General features: G+C 53.3%; 1 protein-coding gene across 1 annotated transcript; it reads left to right on the top strand.

Moving 5' to 3' along the window:
* The first annotated feature begins 166 nt into the window (after window positions 1-166).
* IHH (Indian hedgehog signaling molecule) lies at window positions 167-5,536 on the top strand. The gene is made up of 3 exons (XM_052635986.1): window positions 167-586; window positions 2,895-3,156; window positions 4,878-5,536. Exons 1-3 carry the CDS (start codon window positions 275-277, stop codon window positions 5,534-5,536), a joined length of 1,233 nt encoding a protein of 410 aa, XP_052491946.1. The 5' UTR covers window positions 167-274.
* Window positions 5,537-18,048: the final 12,512 nt, after the last annotated feature.

Raw genomic sequence — 18,048 nt, 5'->3', positions numbered from 1 at the left:
AACGGGCCGGCCTATTTATTGGCGGCCGGCGAGCCGGGCAGCTCAGAGTCGAGGCGCCGAGGGGGACAGCGCGCCGCCACCAGCCAGGGCCCCGGGCCCCCGCCCCGCACCTGAGTCCCGCCGGCCGTGCGCCGCGCCGCGCAGCCCATGGCGCCCCCACCTGGAGCCCCCAGGAGCCACCCGGACGCCTGAGCCCCCGCAGCGCTCCGGTCGACTCGTCCACCCATCAGCCCATCAGGCGTCCTCGCCCGCCGCTCCTCGGGGCTCCCTGGCCATGTCTCCCGCCCGGCTCCGGCCCCGCCTGCGGTTCTGCCTGCTCCTGCTGCTGCTGCTGGTGCCGGCGGCGCGGGGCTGCGGGCCGGGCCGGGTGGTGGGCAGCCGCCGGCGGCCGCCGCGCAAGCTCGTGCCGCTCGCGTATAAGCAGTTCAGCCCCAACGTGCCCGAGAAGACCCTGGGCGCCAGCGGCCGCTATGAGGGCAAGATCGCGCGCAGCTCGGAGCGCTTCAAGGAGCTCACCCCCAACTACAATCCAGACATCATCTTCAAGGACGAGGAGAACACCGGCGCCGACCGCCTCATGACCCAGGTGAGCGCGACCCGCCCTCGCAGGGCGCCGCCGCCGAAGCACCGCCACCTGCCCGGCCCTACCCGCCCCCTGGCACCTTTCCTTGACTGGCTGGCACGCCCCCTGGCACCTGCCCCTCTCGCCAAGATGGGCCGGCTGGGGTCCCGGCGGAGTGCTGGCATTCCCCGAGCCCGCCGGAGGCTATGAGAAGAGTTCCCCTCTGCCAAACGCCACAGCCCAGCGGGTTGGCGGTGGCCCCTTCGGCCCTGGAGTGCTGGCAGCTCAGGTCAGACGCGGCACCTGGAGGTACCTCTACCCAACTGCCTCCCGCGTTTGCAAGATGCACCAGTCCCTCTGGCCTAACCTTCCGCATGGCTGCGCCCCTTTCATGTCGAGGCGATTCGGCAACCCGAGAGGCGAAGCTCCCGGCGTGGAGGGTCCCACTGGCCTTTCCTCCCCGCGCGCTCTCGGTTCGCTGCGCGGCCCGCTCCGGGGTCGGGGTTAAAGGAACAGCGGGCAATGGTAGAGCCAGGAGGCGGAGGTAGGGAAGGGATCTTGCCGGGGAGCCCACGTGTCTGTCCCCAGAGCCGAGCGGTGCAGCTGCAGTTGAAGGGTAGGGGTGCCGGGCCGCCAAGCTCTGGGACCGGACTTGGGGGAATCCCTGGGTTTGGTACTGTGGATGGATTGAAAGAGAGGGGCTGGGGTGCCGGCTAGTCGTAAGTGCTCGGGACAGGAGGCGCGCTCAACCCAAGGACCGGGGGGAAGGGTGGGGGTGGCAGGGCGGGGAGCACATTTTCTTCCTTGAGGCCGAGTTCGGAGGAAGGGGGACCTAGGTTCCCTTCCTCGGTGGGTTTCCACTGCAGGCAGGCAGCCTGCTTTCTAGATGCGTTGGGAAGGGCAGTTAGACCACGGCCCGCAGCACGCGCCCAGGCGCTGGGGCTGGCCGGCGGTGTCGGGCGAAGGTTGACTGGTGGCTGGGCCGGGCCGGGCGCCGAGGAATGCAGATAAGGATCCGGGCCACGGACTGGGCAATCATTGACAGCGCGTGCCCGGGCTCTGGACCCGAGTAGGGGAGGGGTGTGGGGGAAAAAGTGGGGCGGGGAGCAGGGACCGCGGGACAGACATAGGTGGGTGGCTAGAAGCCTGGCGGCCAGGAGCACGCGGAGCTCCCTCTGGGGGGCAGTGAGCGCCCCCAGCTAGAATGCAGCCTCGGAGGACCGACGGGGCCTTGGGTTTTAGCCGCTGTTGGTTCCTGGGAGACCGAGTCCAAGGGTCTGTGGGGGCCAGCGGCTCTGAGGGGCGGAGTAGGTTGAGAGGTGGGCTGCCCACACTTGGCAGCTCCTGGCACCTCAGAGTCAAGGACTGTGGAAAGACCCCTCTTCCCAGGCCCCTCTCCTCAGTCAGCTGCGGGCTCCAGATACGAAGAGAGCCAGCGCAGACGATGGTCTCTACCGTCCTTCCCCCAGCGCGGCTCGTCTCCCACTTCATGGGAGGCGGAGCATGAAGTGGGCACCCCGAGGTCAAACGCTCCGTTTCTCGGGTCCTTTCCCAGATAGGGGCGACGCAGGGGTGCTGAGTGCTCTTGACTCAGGGAGAACTGCTACTTGGCCTTTATCAGCCCGGAGCCCACCCCTCGCAGCGGGAGACAAGCCGCGTGGTTCTCCATCTGGCCGGGTCAGGCGCTAGCCGATCACCAGCTCTGGTTCCCGGACTGCCGCATCCCCGGAGAGGGCGTGGCCGGTTTGGGATCGTGAGGGTCCCAGCGGGAATGCCTCGTGGCGCTGAGGAATCCCGGCAGGCTTGGGACTCCCCTCCAACATACCCCCCAAGGCTGCCGAGGCGCTCCGCACCTGCCGCGCCCCGGCCGCTTCGCGGGCCTCAGCCCTGGGGCTACGGTGACACCTGCTGGGCACCTCGAGCCTTGCAAGCCTAGCAGGCCGGCCGCAGGCAAGTCAGCTCCGGTACGTCCTTTACCCTCCAGGCAGCAGGCGGTCCCCTGCTGGTCCCCTGGTGAGACTGAAGGGCCCGGCGCTCAAAAGGTGCAGTAACTCCAACAAGAGAGAGCTTAGAGACAGGCCCCCACGGGGGTGAGCGGGTGGACGCGCCTTCCAGATTTGTGGCGGCACAGCGAGGTCCAGATCCCAGTGGGGTCAGGGGATGCTAGAATGGAAGGAAGCACTTTAGGGCTCTCTGTTCCTAAAAGAGGACAGAGCACCCTCCCCGGTTTCCAAGCTCCAGCGAATTCGGTAGCAGAGTAAGGGACGGGGCTGCGCGCTCACCTGCACACGAGCCAGCCCCTCCCCCAACTTTGTCCCCTCCTCTCCCGCAGCGCTGCAAGGACCGCCTGAACTCGCTGGCCATCTCGGTGATGAACCAGTGGCCTGGAGTGAAGCTACGGGTGACCGAGGGCTGGGACGAGGACGGTCACCACTCGGAGGAGTCGCTGCATTACGAAGGCCGCGCGGTGGACATCACCACGTCGGACCGCGATCGCAATAAGTACGGACTGCTGGCTCGCTTGGCAGTGGAGGCCGGCTTCGACTGGGTGTATTACGAGTCCAAAGCCCACGTGCATTGCTCCGTCAAGTCTGGTGAGCCGCTGCCGGGGGATTGGGCCCGGGGCCGGGGCCGCAGGGCGTGGGCAGGCGGCGCTGGGCCCGCGGGAACCAAGAAGGTGAAGAGGCCTGCCCAGGGTTGGAGGCGGGGACCTCGGGGACCAGGACGTCAGCGGCGCTCCCCTCTGCTGCTCTTAACCACCTGCTCGACCCGTGCCTGATAGTGTCATGGCAGGTGCCTAGGGAGACAGGGTCCTGTCCCAGCGATGCTGGGTGCTGACCAGGCGGTCCACAGTCCAGAGCCTGCTGCAAATGGTGCAAGACAGAGCAAGCTGGCCAGATGGAGAAAGCCAGGCTGACAGAGAGACGGCCTCCCCATACAGAGTGGTGCAGAACTGGGAGGTGGGGGTGGGCCCAGGGCCAGGCTGTGCCCAGACATCAGCATGACTGACTGGGAGCCAGGAGCCCAGAGGTTCAGAACACGCAGCCTGGCTGCAGGTCAGGCCTTTTAAGGCACTATGTCTGCTCCTCTCAGGGGGCGCAGGCGTCCCCAACCTCTTCCCCGGGGCCCTGAAGCTGGACTTTGGGGGGCAAGGACAGCCGTGAGGGCAAGAATAAACAGAATGGACTTAATAAAGTGGATTTTCCCATATTGGCCGCTTTGTTGATCAGAATTGGCAGGCACTGGGACCTCGCCCCCTCCCTCAAATCTTGTCTGCATCCCTGCCACGTGCACTAAACCCGGTCATGGATGCCTCACATGGTTCCTGTGTGGACTGCCTGCAGGGTCCCCTGACTGCCGGCTCAGCCTTCCGTGCTGGCCCCATGCAGCGATCACACTCACAGACCTGGCACACTGAGACCAGGCTCTCTTTTGTTCCTCATCCCACCAGGCTCACAGTGGTGACCCCATCTGGACCTTTCCCCTCTGCACTTCCCTGTCAAATGTATTTACTTCAAGTCACATCGACCCCTCACTTGCAAACACAGGCCCGATGCCAGTTCCCAGAGGCGTCACTTCCCTGCATTACTACTGACCCCCAAATAGTATCTTGCTTTCCATCCACTGATGCCATTGTGTCCTGTCCCCACACAAGGACCTAGCACATGAACTGAAGATGGTGATTTCATCCTGGCCACTGAGCTACGCCCTGGCCTGGCCATTCACTCTGAGTTTCCGCAGGAGTCTGTGTTCTCGCCACTGGCCCTCCTCTCGCTTGGTATATAGATGCCAAGGTTCCAGTTCTGGCATAGAACTTGGGATGTCAGTCCAAGAGGACAATTTGGGGGGAGCATCTGAGAAATGGGTGAGAAATAATGGGATATCCAGACCCCAGAGGCATGAAGTGACTTACATTCTCGAGGCTGCAGCTTTGGGGTGTCAAGTTACAGCTGACCACTTCCTGGCCCAGCTGACCCTAGGCCTCTCTGACTGCTTCAGTCTTATCAGGATTGGGAGTGGTGGGGGGAGGGCTTCACCTGGGCTTCTGAAGGACCCTTTCCCACATGCTCCCTGGGCTTGGAGCCTCAATATGCTCCTCTCATGAGCAAAGCATTAGGCTAGGGAGGAAGGCACATCATACTGCAGGCTGGGGGTGGGTTCAAAGCTGCAGAGAAAGTGGGGGGCAGGGAACATGACATGGTGATGGGGGAGCAGCCTGGGAGTCAGGGGCACCTCTGGCTGTGCTGGGGAGGATTGCAATGACTGGGATTCCAAATTCCACCCAGTAATGCCTTCATGTCCCTTCTTCCCGCAGAGCACTCAGCCGCAGCCAAGACAGGCGGCTGCTTCCCTGCTGGAGCCCAGGTGCGCCTGGAGAGCGGGGCACGTGTGGCCTTGTCAGCTGTGAGGCCCGGAGACCGCGTGCTGGCCATGGGGGAGGATGGGAACCCCACCTTCAGCGACGTGCTCATTTTCCTCGATCGTGAGCCGGACAGGCTGAGGGCCTTCCAGGTCATCGAGACCCAGGATCCCCCGCGCCGCCTGGCACTCACACCCGCCCACCTCCTCTTCACGGCCAACAATCACACTGAGCCAGCTGCCCACTTCCGAGCCACGTTTGCCAGCCAAGTGCAGCCTGGCCAATATGTGCTGGTGGCTGGGGTGCCAGGCCTGCAGCCTGCCAGAGTGGCAGCTGTCTCCACGCATGTGGCCCTGGGGGCCTATGCCCCATTAACGAGGCATGGGACACTGGTGGTGGAGGATGTGGTGGCCTCTTGCTTTGCGGCCGTGGCTGACCACCACCTGGCTCAGTTGGCCTTCTGGCCCCTGCGACTGTTTCACAGCTTGGCATGGGGCAGCTGGACCCCAGGGGAGGGTGTGCACTGGTACCCCCAGCTGCTCTACCGCCTGGGACGTCTCTTGCTGGAAGAGGGCAGCTTCCACTCGCTGGGCGTGGCCGGGGCAGGGAGCTGAAAGGATCCTTCTACTGCCCTCCCAGAACTGCCCACATGGGTCCAAAGGCCTCCCCACCAGGAGGGCACTGGCCTTGGAAGGGACCTGAGCGGGGACACTGGTTCCCACCATCTCCTCCACCACAAAGATACATCACTGAGACTTGTACTGGATGATGCCAGTGTCCCCCAGCCCCATCTTGGTATAGTGACAAAGCTGCAACCTGAGCTGGCGATGGGAGGTGGTCTCTCCTTCTATCATTGAGACCAGTGGGTCCCAACCCAGCCAGCCCTCACTACGATTTTTCATTCCTGCCTCCCTCAGTGGGGAGGGCCCATTCTATCCATCTTAGGCCCCTCTTGGGTGGGCTTGCACCTCAGTTGATGCTGCTAGATTCCCTGGGAGCCGGCAGGGAGCTGGCTGGACTCAATGCTGCCCAGAACCTGCAGGGTAGGGCAGCCAGCCTGGCCATCCTGAGGCATGACCTTCCTCTCTGGCCACACTCCTCGGGACACACCCAGAGACTGTTGCTGTCAGTACACAGAGCTGTGTGTTCCAGCCAATGTGATCACAGTGCCCAGGACAGGGGCAGTGGGCTGGATGTCCTGCCCAGCCTCTGCCCAGGCTATACATTCCCATTTCTGCTGAACCATGACCCCACCCCCTCCTCCGGTCAGTCTCCCCCACCTTATTTATTGGCACCGAGGGGGAAGCCCATGGGAAAATTTGGGGATGTTTTGGTCTTTTCTTCCTTTTGTAATAAAATTTATTTAAGTTGTTAGAGCCCTGGAGTCCAGGACACCAAGTAGGACTGATACACTGTTAGCCTAGAACCATGGGTGGGGCCATCCAGGGCTGTGTGCACCTTCCTCCAGAGACAAAACCTCCAGTGCTCCCACCCTCTTTGCAGGCCCCTTCTCATCCAGTAGGTCTGCCAAGTCACAACAGAGGGCTGTTCAGAATGGGCTGTAAGGCAGATGTGAATTCTACAGAATCTCTTCATGATCCACAGTGAAAAGTCAGAGACTCATGCCCTGATAAAGACCAGAATAAGTAGGGAAAGCCCCTTTACTCAGAAACAAGGAGATGTTTCTAGATAAGTAAAGTGATCATGGAACTGTTAGATCAGTTCTTTCTCTGGTCTAACTGTGTTTAGGCAAACTTTGGGGTCAGCATGCAGAGGCCTTGCCTAGCCCTAGTTAAGGTGCCTTCCCTGCTGATTCTGGTCTTTCTCAGGGCCCGAATCCTGATTCATGGTCCCACTTCTAGGATTCTTCTTTGACAGATCTAGATTGGAATGTCCCTTGTGGCCCAGTAGATTAAGACTCTGCCTGCCAATGCAGGGGACACGGGTTCGATCCCTAATTCAGGAAGATTCCAGATACCTCAGGGTGACTAACCCTGTAAGCCACAGTTACTAAACCCTGAGCTTCTAGAGCCCACGCTCTGCAACAAGAGAAGCCACCACGGTGAGAAGCCTGCACACCAAACTTGAGAAAGCCCATGTGCCGCAACGAAGACCCAGCTCAGCAAAAAAAAAAAATGAAGATCCAGATTGAGGCCCAGGAACTTATTTTTACAAATACTCCAAACATGGTAGATAGTCCATAGATTACACTTTGAGAAACATCGCTTAGTCAGAAGGACACCAGTTTATTGCCAAAACAGGATGACCCCTGTCTTCATTTTCTCTTGGTTTCTACATCCCACAGCAAGTTTTTCTGTACTCATTATAGACCAGTTGAGATTCTCAGGTCCGTTGATAAAATTGTTAAATATTCAGGACTACTCTGAAGCAGTTGAAATAGGCCGTAGTGGGAATGTTTACACCACAGGAATTGGCATATGCTACCAAGTTGGGCTGCCCTGACTGTGGAGAGCTAGTCGTGAAAGCACACCCCTGCCCAGGTTCTAGCCTCTGATAGAGATTTCTGTCACAAAGTGGCGGGGGGATGACTGCCCTGACTCTTACCTTACCATCCCCACTTCCATGGAAGAGTGCTCTAGAGAAAACTTCATTGCTCTGGAGACTGTCATCTAGGAGGAAGAGGCTGCCACAGGCTGCAATGAGAACTGATATCATTTAGTGAAGACTAACCATTGCCAAACATTGTTCTAAGTGCTTTACATGTAGCACCCACTTCATTTTCATAACAACCCTATATGGTATATATTATGCATGCACGCTAAGTAGCTTTAGTCATGTCTGACTCTTTGAGACCCTATGAACTGTAGCCCACCAGGGATACAGTCATCTTTTGTCCATGGGATTCTCCAGGCAGGAATACTAGAGTGGGTTGCCATGCCCTCCTCCAGGGGATCTTCCCGACCCAGGGATTGAACCCACATCTGTTATGTCTCCTGCACTGGCAGAAGAGTTCTTTACAACTATCACCACCTGGGAAGCCCAGTATATACTAGATTCTTACCATTTTCCAGATGAGAACACAGAGGTACAGCGAGCTTAAGTAACTTCCCCAAGATGATGCAGCAAATGACAGAAGCAGGATTTGAACCCAGGCATCTGGCTTGCCTTTTCGTACTGTTCATGGGGTTCTCAAGGCAAGAACACTGAAGTGATTTGCCATTCCCTTCTTGGAAGAAAAGTTATGACCAACCTAGACAGCATATTAAAAAGCAGAGACATTACTTTGCCAACAAAGGTCCATCTAGTCAAAGCTATGGTTTTTCAAGTAGTCATGTATGGATGTGAGAGTTGGACTATACAGAAAGTTGAGCACCAAAGAATTGATGCTTGTGAACTGTGGTGTTGGAGAAGACTCTTGAGAGTCCCTTGGACTGCAAGGAGATCCAACCAGTCCATCCTAAAGGAGATCAGTCCTGACTATTCACTGGAAGGACTGATGCTGAAGCTGAAACTCCAATACTTTGGCCACCTGATGCGAAGAACTGACTCATTAGAAAAGACCCTGATATTGGGAAAGATTGAAGGCAGGAGAAGAAGGGGATGACAGAGGATGAGATGGTTGGATGGTATCACCGACTCAATGAGTTTGAGTAAACTCTGGGAGTTGGTGATGGACAGGGAGGCCTGGTGTGCTGCGGTCCATGGGGTCGAGAAGAGTCGGATACGACTGAGCAACTGACCTGAACTGATCTGGCTCGCAGGTCCACTGTTCTTACCAGAGGTTTTTCCTTTGGTAAACTTGGGTTCTTTCCAGAAGGTATGCTCAGCATTTCAGGACTGGAAATCTGCTTTGTCAGGTCACCTGGAGTGGACTACATGTCGCCTTGTGGAAGACACTCTCAGACCAGGTCACAAGAACCAGAACATCTATGAACACATTTGCAGTGAGAAACAAAAGGTCAAGGTCAGGAGGCTGTGGTCCCTTCATTTGCACATTCTGTCTTTTACATAAATTTTGCATGGGGTGGGGGAGAGAGTGAAAGAGAGATTGAGGCTCTCCCTTATGGGAGGCCTACCTGCCCCTCTTATGGGGCCTGGGGACACTTTGTCCTGTAGACACAGAGCCATTTGGTGTCCCTAGACCTTCTGTTCTAAAAGAGCTTCCTCAGGAAATACACTAATCTTCAGAGATGGCTGCAGAGATTCAGAAAAGCGCTTTGAATCCAGACCCTGGAAAGACCAACCTTGGGATAGAGATGAGGCGCCGCAATTTTTCGGGGAATCCTGACTCAGAACTGTGGTGATGGTACCAGCTGGATGAGTAGAGTCCGCCTGGAAAGTTATCCTTCACCTCTGCAGTGTAATAGTCCAGTTCCTCCCACCAGAACCAGCCTGCTTATCCTCCTTAAGATGCCAAGACGCAGAGGAAGGTCAACCATACTGCCCAGGCCCAGGGAGCTACTGGTCCCATGCCTGCTGTTTCTCACAGGCCTAAGCTCAGCCCTGAAGGCCATTGCATCCACAGTGGTCATTTCTCTCCCTCAGCTTTTGCCTGAAGGGGCTGCCTGCAGAATGGCTTCTGACAGTGAGCGGCGATGTTTGGAAAAGGCTGAGCCAATGCAACAATCCTTTAGGCAACCAGGCCTGCTGTTAGCACTTGCAGCTCCAGGATGGGAAGTGGAAATAGGTGAGGGAAAAAGTGAAGTGTTAGTCGCTCAGTCATGACTGACTGTTTGCAACCCATGGAGTGTTGCCTGCCAGGCTCCTCTGTCCATGGAATTCTCCAGATAAGAATACTGGAGTGGGGAGCAATTCCTTTTTCGAGGGGATCTTCCCAACTCAGGGATCAAACCTTGGTCTCTTGCATTGCAGGCAGATTCTTTACTGTCTGAGCCACCATGAAAACTCTTAGTAAAATGCCCTTTCAGGAGATCCAACTAGAAAAGGCAACACTTCTGGCCTGGCACCAGGAAGTCTGTCTAGCAGGAAGCCTCACACCAAGGGCACTGAGCTCACAGAACATCTGGATTTCAGGCCCCACCCCCTTGTCTGCCCAGCCCTTGTGCAGTGTACAACTTGTACAGCCTTCAACGCTGGCCCCAACTGGTCTGGGTCTCTACCAGGCTCAGACAGATTCTGCCAGTGGTGACAATTTGGAGAGAAGTTCCTACAGCATCACACAAGAGGAAGTGGGGAGAAATAAACAGGGGTAAGGATGGGATGTGCAATGTCTGGAGACTTCCTGGAAGTGGTTTGGGGCTTGGCATAAATGATTTGGGCAAGAGGAGGTGGATGGATCATTGGGAGCAGGTGTGTGGAGGAGAAGCGTAGGGCATGTTCAAGGACTAGGAGCCAGGGTGACTGGGGCTTAAAGGTGCCAGGAGGGGAAATGGAAGTAGGGGAGGAGAAACACTGCACCCCCTAAAAGGAGCAGAGGTGAAGGCCTGGTGAGAAGTGCTGATGCAAAAAACACCCCAAAGAAGGGATGGAGGCCCTCAGTGGGGAGCACAGGCTCTGCTGCCCACCTGAGAGGGTGTCCCTGCTGCAGGAAAACTTTTTGGCAGGGATTGGTGGCAGCAGCTCTTCCAACACATGCCCTCTGCCCCTTGGGTGGAGCAAGCCTCCCGGAGCTTGGGCCCACATCCCACACCCCAGCCTAGTTCTCAAAGCCTCTTTGTTCCATTGGGCCAAGCTTCGGCCAGCCCAGATCTGATAAGGCCGGGTAGGACAGATAACGGCCCCACCCTGCAATCCTCAAGCCACACCCAGGCTGCCTCACACGCACACACGCACGCACATCTCTTCTGCCCCATAATGGCCGAGATACAGGGACCTTCCCGCCCACCCCAGAGTTGGGGAACCTCAACCTCTGGGCTGGCCGCCTCCTGAAGTCCATTCAAGACCCCTCTCATATGCATGGGTAAGCAGGATAAGGGAATTACCTCCCATTTCAGAGAGAAATAAATGAAGTGTCCCAGAGGGAAAATGACTTGTCCGCAGTTATTTCTTCCACAATCAGGAGCATCAGTTGCTAGCTCTGCTCTTTATGAAAGTGAAAATGAAGTAACTCAGTCATGTCCGACTCTTTGGGATCTCCTGGACTGTAGCCTGCCAGGCTCCCCTGTCCATGTGATTCTCAAGGCAAGAATACTGGAGTGGGTTGCCAACCAACCCAAGGATCGAACCTGGATCTCCTGCATTGCAGGCAGACTCTTTATCCTCTGAGCCACTAGGGAAGCCTCTGCTCTTTATATTATCTTTTAAAACCCTAACATCATGTGAAGTGAGGTTATTCTCAGTTCTTTTTTGGCAGAGAAGAAACAAAAGCCCAGAGAGGTAAAGTTACTTTTCTAAGGTCACACAGCACATTCCAGAGCAGAATTCAGGTCCCCTGCAGCAGCAAACTGAGGGAGATAGGAACTAACAAGTTACCCACCCTAGAAGGAGAGGAATGCACTACCAGCCTTCACCTAAAAGATCTGATGGGGCTGGGGATGACCAAGAATCTCCAGGAAGGTGGTCCTGGAAAAACAACACTCTAGATGCTGTGTGTGTGTGTGTGTGTGTGTGTGTGTGTGTGTTAGTTGTCCAGTTGTGTCCAAGTCTTTGCAACCCCATGGAGAGGATCTCATTCTGATGCAAGTGGCAATGTTTAAAATATGTCCATGAGTTATTTGACACTCCTCTTCCCTGGAATCTGGCCTGAGACTAAGTTAGGAAAGACCATATAGCTTCTGTCTGGTTCTACCCTGAGCTTGCCAAGCTGGAAAGGCTATGGATAGGTGTTCCCAGCTCTAACCTAGCTGAGCTCCCAGCCAACAGCCAGTATCAGTTGTCAGCTGTGTGAGTGTACCATCTTGGATGTCCAGTCCAGTGGAGCCTTCAGGAGGCTGCAGCCCTGGCCAGCACCTGACTGCAGTGGCATGGGATAGTCCAGTTGAGAACTGCCTGGCCAAGCCTGTCCTGAATCCCCAACCCACAATATCACAAGCAAAATAAAACAGTTGTTTGGAATCTTGGTGTACTTTCTTACACAGCAATGGTAACCAGAACAAAATGCAAAGAGGAGATGGGATTTGATGAGGACAATTTTGGAGGCTTTCCAGAAGCCTTTAATACACTTTTACATGAAAGCTTTTTTAAAAATGAAGTGTGTATGAGGCTGGGAGAGGGGTGGTGCTTCTTCATCTTCTAAAGGGGCAGTGTGAGAAGACACACTGACACAGATAGAGACAAAGGGAAGGGCTGGATAAGCTCATCTCCACACTCAGCTGATTGAAAGAATGCTCCATACCTACTCTGGTAGCAGGGTCTCTGGTGACAGCAAACTTGAAGGAGTGGAGAGCCTCTGGAAGGAAAGGAGTTTCTGCATGTGGGCTAATGGGTAGCAAGGAGTTATGCACAGTTATAAGGAAGGCTACTAGAGGTTTTAAAAACCAAAATGTTAGATGCTGAAGAAAGTGCTCAGTTTGGGGCCAGACCTGAGAGAGGGGTTGGACATTCCCATGGATGGTTGGACGCTTACAGGGCCTTGACAAGAAGGTCCATGAAAATGAACTGAGAAGTGCACCGTTACCCTCATAAACTCCATGTGTCTGCATCTGGTTTTTAGCATATGCTTCTGAATGCCCGACGTAAGAAAGCTACTCTGGGCGTTCCCTGGTGGTCTCTGCATTTTAGGTGGTTAGAACTCTGCCCTTTCACTGTTGAGGGCCTTGGTTCCATCCCTGGTCAGGGTACTAAGATTCCACAAGCTGCATGGCATTGCCAAAGATAAATATGTAAGTAAAGGGGTGTGTGTGTGTGTAAAACTCAGAGGAAGGTGACCAGGCAAGTCATGGGGAATAGTATTTCTCTGCGGAGTGGTTGGAAGAGTATAGATGGATAGATTTCTTGGTTCTGAACGCTTAATTCTAGAGAAGCAAAAGATAGGTGTGTTCAGAATCTAATGAAGAGGAGGAAAGTGCAGTTTATGGTAGAGAATCCTAGCAGACACCACTCTAGTCAAGTGATCAAGCTCATCACCAGTAATACATATTGACAAGATGTACCCTCTAATATTATGCTCTGAAAAGGGCCTATAACTCTGTTATGCTTCCCAATAATGCACATCTTACTCTAATCACAAGAAACAAACCCAGATTGAGGAATAGTCTACAAAACAATTGACAGTGCTCTTCAAAAGAATCAAGATCATGAAATACAAGGAAAGACTCAGGAAATGCCCAAGGTGGGATCCTGGATTGCATACTGAAACAGGAAAAGGACATTAGTGGATGAACTTGTGGAACCCAAATAAATTCTATACTTTTCTTAATAGTATTATTATATCAATGTTAATTTCTTCTTTTTGATAAGTGTCCTATGGTCATGTAAGAAGTTAACCTAGGAGGAAGCTAGATGAAAGGTTTTAGAGAACTACCTGTACTATTCTTGCGTACATCTAAAATTAACTCAAAATTTTTTTAATTAAAAAAGAAAAACTAACAAAAAGAGAATCTCATGGACCAAAAAAGGTAGGTTTCCTTACCATCTCTAAGTCCAAGTCAACTTCCACAACCAAAGGAAGCCAGTTACACTAAACTGGTGGTCATGTTATAACATCTTTACTTGAGAGAGGGCTCTAGTCAGATAGGGATTGGAAAAGGGTTTGAGGAATTAAATAGGGTGGAAAGTCACAGAATAATGGCGTTCTTCATTTATTCAAAACATATAATGAGTCAGGCTCTGTGCTAAATTCTGTAAACTTCTCATCCCACTTAAACCTCATGACCTTTGAGGCAGCTGTTAGAAGTTCTTGCTGTTTACGGAAGAGGAGGCTGGATCTTACAGAAATGAAGGAATAAGATCAGACAGCTGAGGGCTGATGGAGTTGGGGTTTAAATCCAGTCTGATTTACTCCAGAGCTTGCTCTGATCCACTCCACTGTACTGTCTTCCCAGCTGTGACCTGCATTCAAATCACGCCTCAGGGTTCTGCACTGGTGTGGGTGGGGGAAGAGGAGAGAGGAGGCAGGAGGAAAGGGATGGCCTAGGATGGGCTGGTCGGCTGGAGCTGTCCATGGTTCTGGCCAGAAGGACATGGAGCTGGGGAGCCTATAGGAGATGGTGATGAGGAAGACAGCTGGGAGAGCTAGTACAAAGAAGGAGCCTGCTCAGACTAGAGGGAAAGAGCAGTCAGACACGGTGGTAGGTACCAATAAGGAGGAATGAGAGAGAGAGAGCGAGACTCCAAATTTGGCTTAAAATAAATAACCACGTATACAGTAGCTGGTAAGGTAGGATTTATCCTCAGGTCTCACTTGCAGTCAATACAGCAGTATTATCCTGTGCAGCTCTACTGGTTGTTAAAATCTGGAAGTACTGTTAGTGAGTGCCCTCAGTTGTGTCCAACTCTTTGTCACCCCATGGACTGTAGCCCAGCAGGCTCCTCTGTCCCTGGGATTCTCCAGGCGAGAATACTAGACTGGGTTGCCATTTCCTTCTCCAGGGGATCTTCCTAACCCAGGGATCGAACCTGAGTCTCCTGAGGCTCTTGAATTGGCAGGCAGATTCTTTACCACTGAGCCAGCTGGGAGAGACCCACTTTGTTACTAGTTAGTGGGTAGTCACTGACCGAGTTCTCCACTACTGTGGCTGCTCTCCACAGCTCACAACCTAACACCTAAAAGGTTAAGGCTGGCACAGTATGGGCTCTCAGGACCCAGCTCTGGCTCTAAGTCTCCCTGGTATCCATTCTCATAGGTCAGTATGCATACTGTACCAATTGTATTTTGAATACTGCCCCTACTGCTGCTGCTGCTGCTAAGTCGCTTCAGTTGTGTCCGACTCTGTGGGACCCCGTAGACGGCAGTCCACCAGGCTCCTGCCTGCCCCTGGGATTCTCCAGGCAAGAATATTGGAGTGGGTTGCCATTTCCTTCTCCAAGCCATGAAAGTAAAAATTGAAAGTGAAGTTGCTCAGTCGTGTCTGACCCTCAGTGACCCCATGGACTGCAGCCTACCAGGCTCCTCCATCCATGGGATTTTCCAGGCAAGAGTACTGGAGTGGGGTGCCATTGCCTTCTCCAAATACTGCCCCTGTTTGCCCCATTTTACAGATGGGGAAAGTGAGGCTCTGACATGTTTAACCATTTGCCTCAAATTGTTCAGTTCTTAAATGGTAGAATCAAGACTTGAACTTAGTCTTCTGGGATTGAGCCTCATGTCCTTTTCCCTCCATCCCCCCTACTGTTGGCCTTGTGCCTGTTCACCACTTGGTGCAGACAATGAGGGAGCAAGTTGAACAGGTTCTTTGGGTTGGCACAGGAGAGTTAGAAAACCCTATAGGGGTCCCAGGCAGAATGGAACTCTTCCCTTTGAACTGTATTGCCATGTGGCAGTCTTCCCCAGCCCCTGACAATGTTGTATCCCAGAAGCCCTTTCAGGTTGGGGGTGTCATCAATCTCTTGACACTCTCTCTCCACACTCAGCAACTTTAGGGGGCCATGGCAGCTTAAGTGAAGAGGAACTAAAAAGCCTCTTGATGAAAGTGAAAGAGGAGAATGAAAAAGTTGGCTTAAAGCTCAACATTCAGAAAATGAAGATCATGGCATCTGGCCCCATCACTTCATGGGAAATAGATGGGGAAACAGTGGAAACGGTGTCAGACTTTATTTTGGTGGGGCTCCAAAATCACTGCAGATAGTGATTGCAGCCATGAAATTAAAAGACGCTTACTCCTTGGAAGGAAAGTTATGACCAACCTGGATAGCATATTGAAAAGCAGAGACATTACTTTGCCAACAAAGATCCATCTAGTCAAGGCTATGGTTTTTCCAACGGTCATGTATGGATGTGAGAGTTGGATGGTGAAGAAAGCTGAGTGCCGAAGAATTGATGCTTTGAACTGTGGTGTTGGAGAAGACTCTTGAGAGTCCCTCAGACTGCAAGAAGATCCAACCAGTCCATCCTAAAGGAGATCAGTCCTGGGTGTCCATTGGAAGGACTGATGCTGAAGCTAAAACTCCAATACTTGGGCCACCTCATGCAAAGAGTTGACTCATTGGAAAAGACCCTGATGCTGAGAGGGATTGGGGGCAGGAGGAGAAGGGGATGACAGAGGATGAGGTGGCTGGATGGTATCACCGACTCGATGAACATGGGTTTGGGTACACTCCGGGAGTTGGTGATGGACAGGGAGGCTTGGTGTGCTGCGATTCATGGGGTCGCAAAGAGTCGGACATGACTGAGCGACTGAACTGAACTGGAAGCTTAATGCAGAGAATGCTCCATGCCTTCTCCTAGACACCCTCTTATCTATAGTCTTTTCTTCACCTCTCAGGCTGGGCTTATAAGATTTACCCTACTAATTTTGGAGGTCAGGAGCTTCTGTGGGAGAACCTACCACCTCATTTCCTTCCCCAAACTTAAATATATCTTCTGATTTCAGAAGCAACACTGGAAACTGAGTCAGAGTTGAGGTGAAGAAAAGTGGGCGAGGGCTCTTCAAGTACTGGAGCTGGGTGCTTTGCCAACTGGACAGGAGATCATCCTGGCATGTCTTTTTGTCTTTCTCCACCCTAGAGCCATGGGCAGTCTCCTTCTTGGAGAAACAAAAGAGGAGAAACACTTTCTATCTCTCCTGTATGCAGCAGAGAGACTGGGAGACGGGAAGAGGTGAGGATGCACAGAAAGCTGAGTAGCAAGATTATAGGGACCTTCCACTTAGTGGGGAAGCCCTAGTGGCTCAGTGGTAAAGAACCTGTCTGCCAATGCAGGAAACACAGGAGATACAGGTTCGACCCCTGGGTTGGGAAGATCCCCGGAGGAGGAAATGGCAACCCACTCCAGTATTCTTGCCTGGAGAATTCCATGGACAGAGGAGCCTGGTGGGCTACAGTCCATAGGGTTGCAAAGAGTTGGGCACAAATGAGCAACTGAGCAACTGAGCACACATCCACTTAGCAAGTGACCTTCCAGTGTGTGTGTGTGTGTGTGTGTGTGTGTGTGTGTGTGTGTCTATCTTTGTTGACAAAGTATGCATCAAAGACTTTACATAACTGACACTTCACATAACTGACTTTACATAACAGGCCTTTTGATAATTATCCCCAGGGTAAAAGATGAGGCTCAGAGAGGTAATGGGACCTGCCCAAGGTCACACAGCCAGTAAGTGGCATTCAGGTCTGTGTGATGAATTAATCTCAGATCTGTCTGATTTCCCAGCCCAATACAGTCTTCTGTATTTCACGGGAGGGATATTGGGGGAAAAAGCTTAGAAAAGATATTTTTGTGTGTGCTGAAGCCCAAATCACCGAATGTGTTTTATCTTTATCACCCTTGGCTTCTAGCCAGGAGGATTGGAGTCCTCCCATCCTCCTTCCTCCCTTTCTTCCATATCCTGGTCTTCATCCAGGTACTGAATCATCACCTACCCTTTTTTGTTCACAGCCTTGAACAAAACAGCGCCCACCCTGTCATCTTTCGTGAGTCCATGAAGGAGATAGTCCCCAGGACCCAGCACCCATTGTTCCCCACAGGTTCTGGGATCCTGAAATGAGGGACTTCTGAGGCAAGCCCAGATTTCTCTCCCCTTCTCAGTTTCCTCCATTGCCACACCCCTTTCCATGCTGTTTGCTTCCCAGGGCTAAGTCCAGCTTGGGCCTCTCCCTGGGAGTCCACCATGCTGGTCAAGGTCACTCATCAGCAGAGCTCCCAGAAGGCAGGCAGAACCTTGTAGAAGTAGAGCCCACAAGGGACCAACCAAGAATTCCCTCTCACTGTCCCAAGCCCAGAAGCCACCACTGACTGCACAGACCAGCTCTGGAGGGACACTCCTTCAGTGAAGAGGCACAAGGGTGTGTGGCTCCTGCAATAAGCTTTTCTAGCTCTAATCTCCTTAGGGTTTTCTTGCTGGGATTTCTGAGGCTACCACCAAGCCTTGCCTCCAGAGTTACTGCTCCTTATTTTTTTATGGCCGAAGAATAGACACACAGGTCCCTTTCTCTGTTCCTCAGGTTCAGCTGAGTCAGGCTGACCATTTCAAAAAGAGCTTAAAGGAAAACAAAAAGGAAATCATTATAGAAACCACAAGCAACACAGAAGTGGTAATGTCCAAAGTGCAGGTTTCCTATTCTGAGGATAATGTTAAAACCAGTGAAAAGCTCACCGAGTTCCACATTCCTC

The sequence above is a fragment of the Budorcas taxicolor genome, chromosome 2, assembly GCF_023091745.1.
Source record: "Budorcas taxicolor isolate Tak-1 chromosome 2, Takin1.1, whole genome shotgun sequence".
NCBI classification, from domain to species: domain Eukaryota; kingdom Metazoa; phylum Chordata; class Mammalia; order Artiodactyla; family Bovidae; genus Budorcas; species Budorcas taxicolor.
The sequence above is the reverse complement of the archived record's forward strand: the minus strand, read 5'-3'. Positions and strand labels throughout refer to the sequence as shown.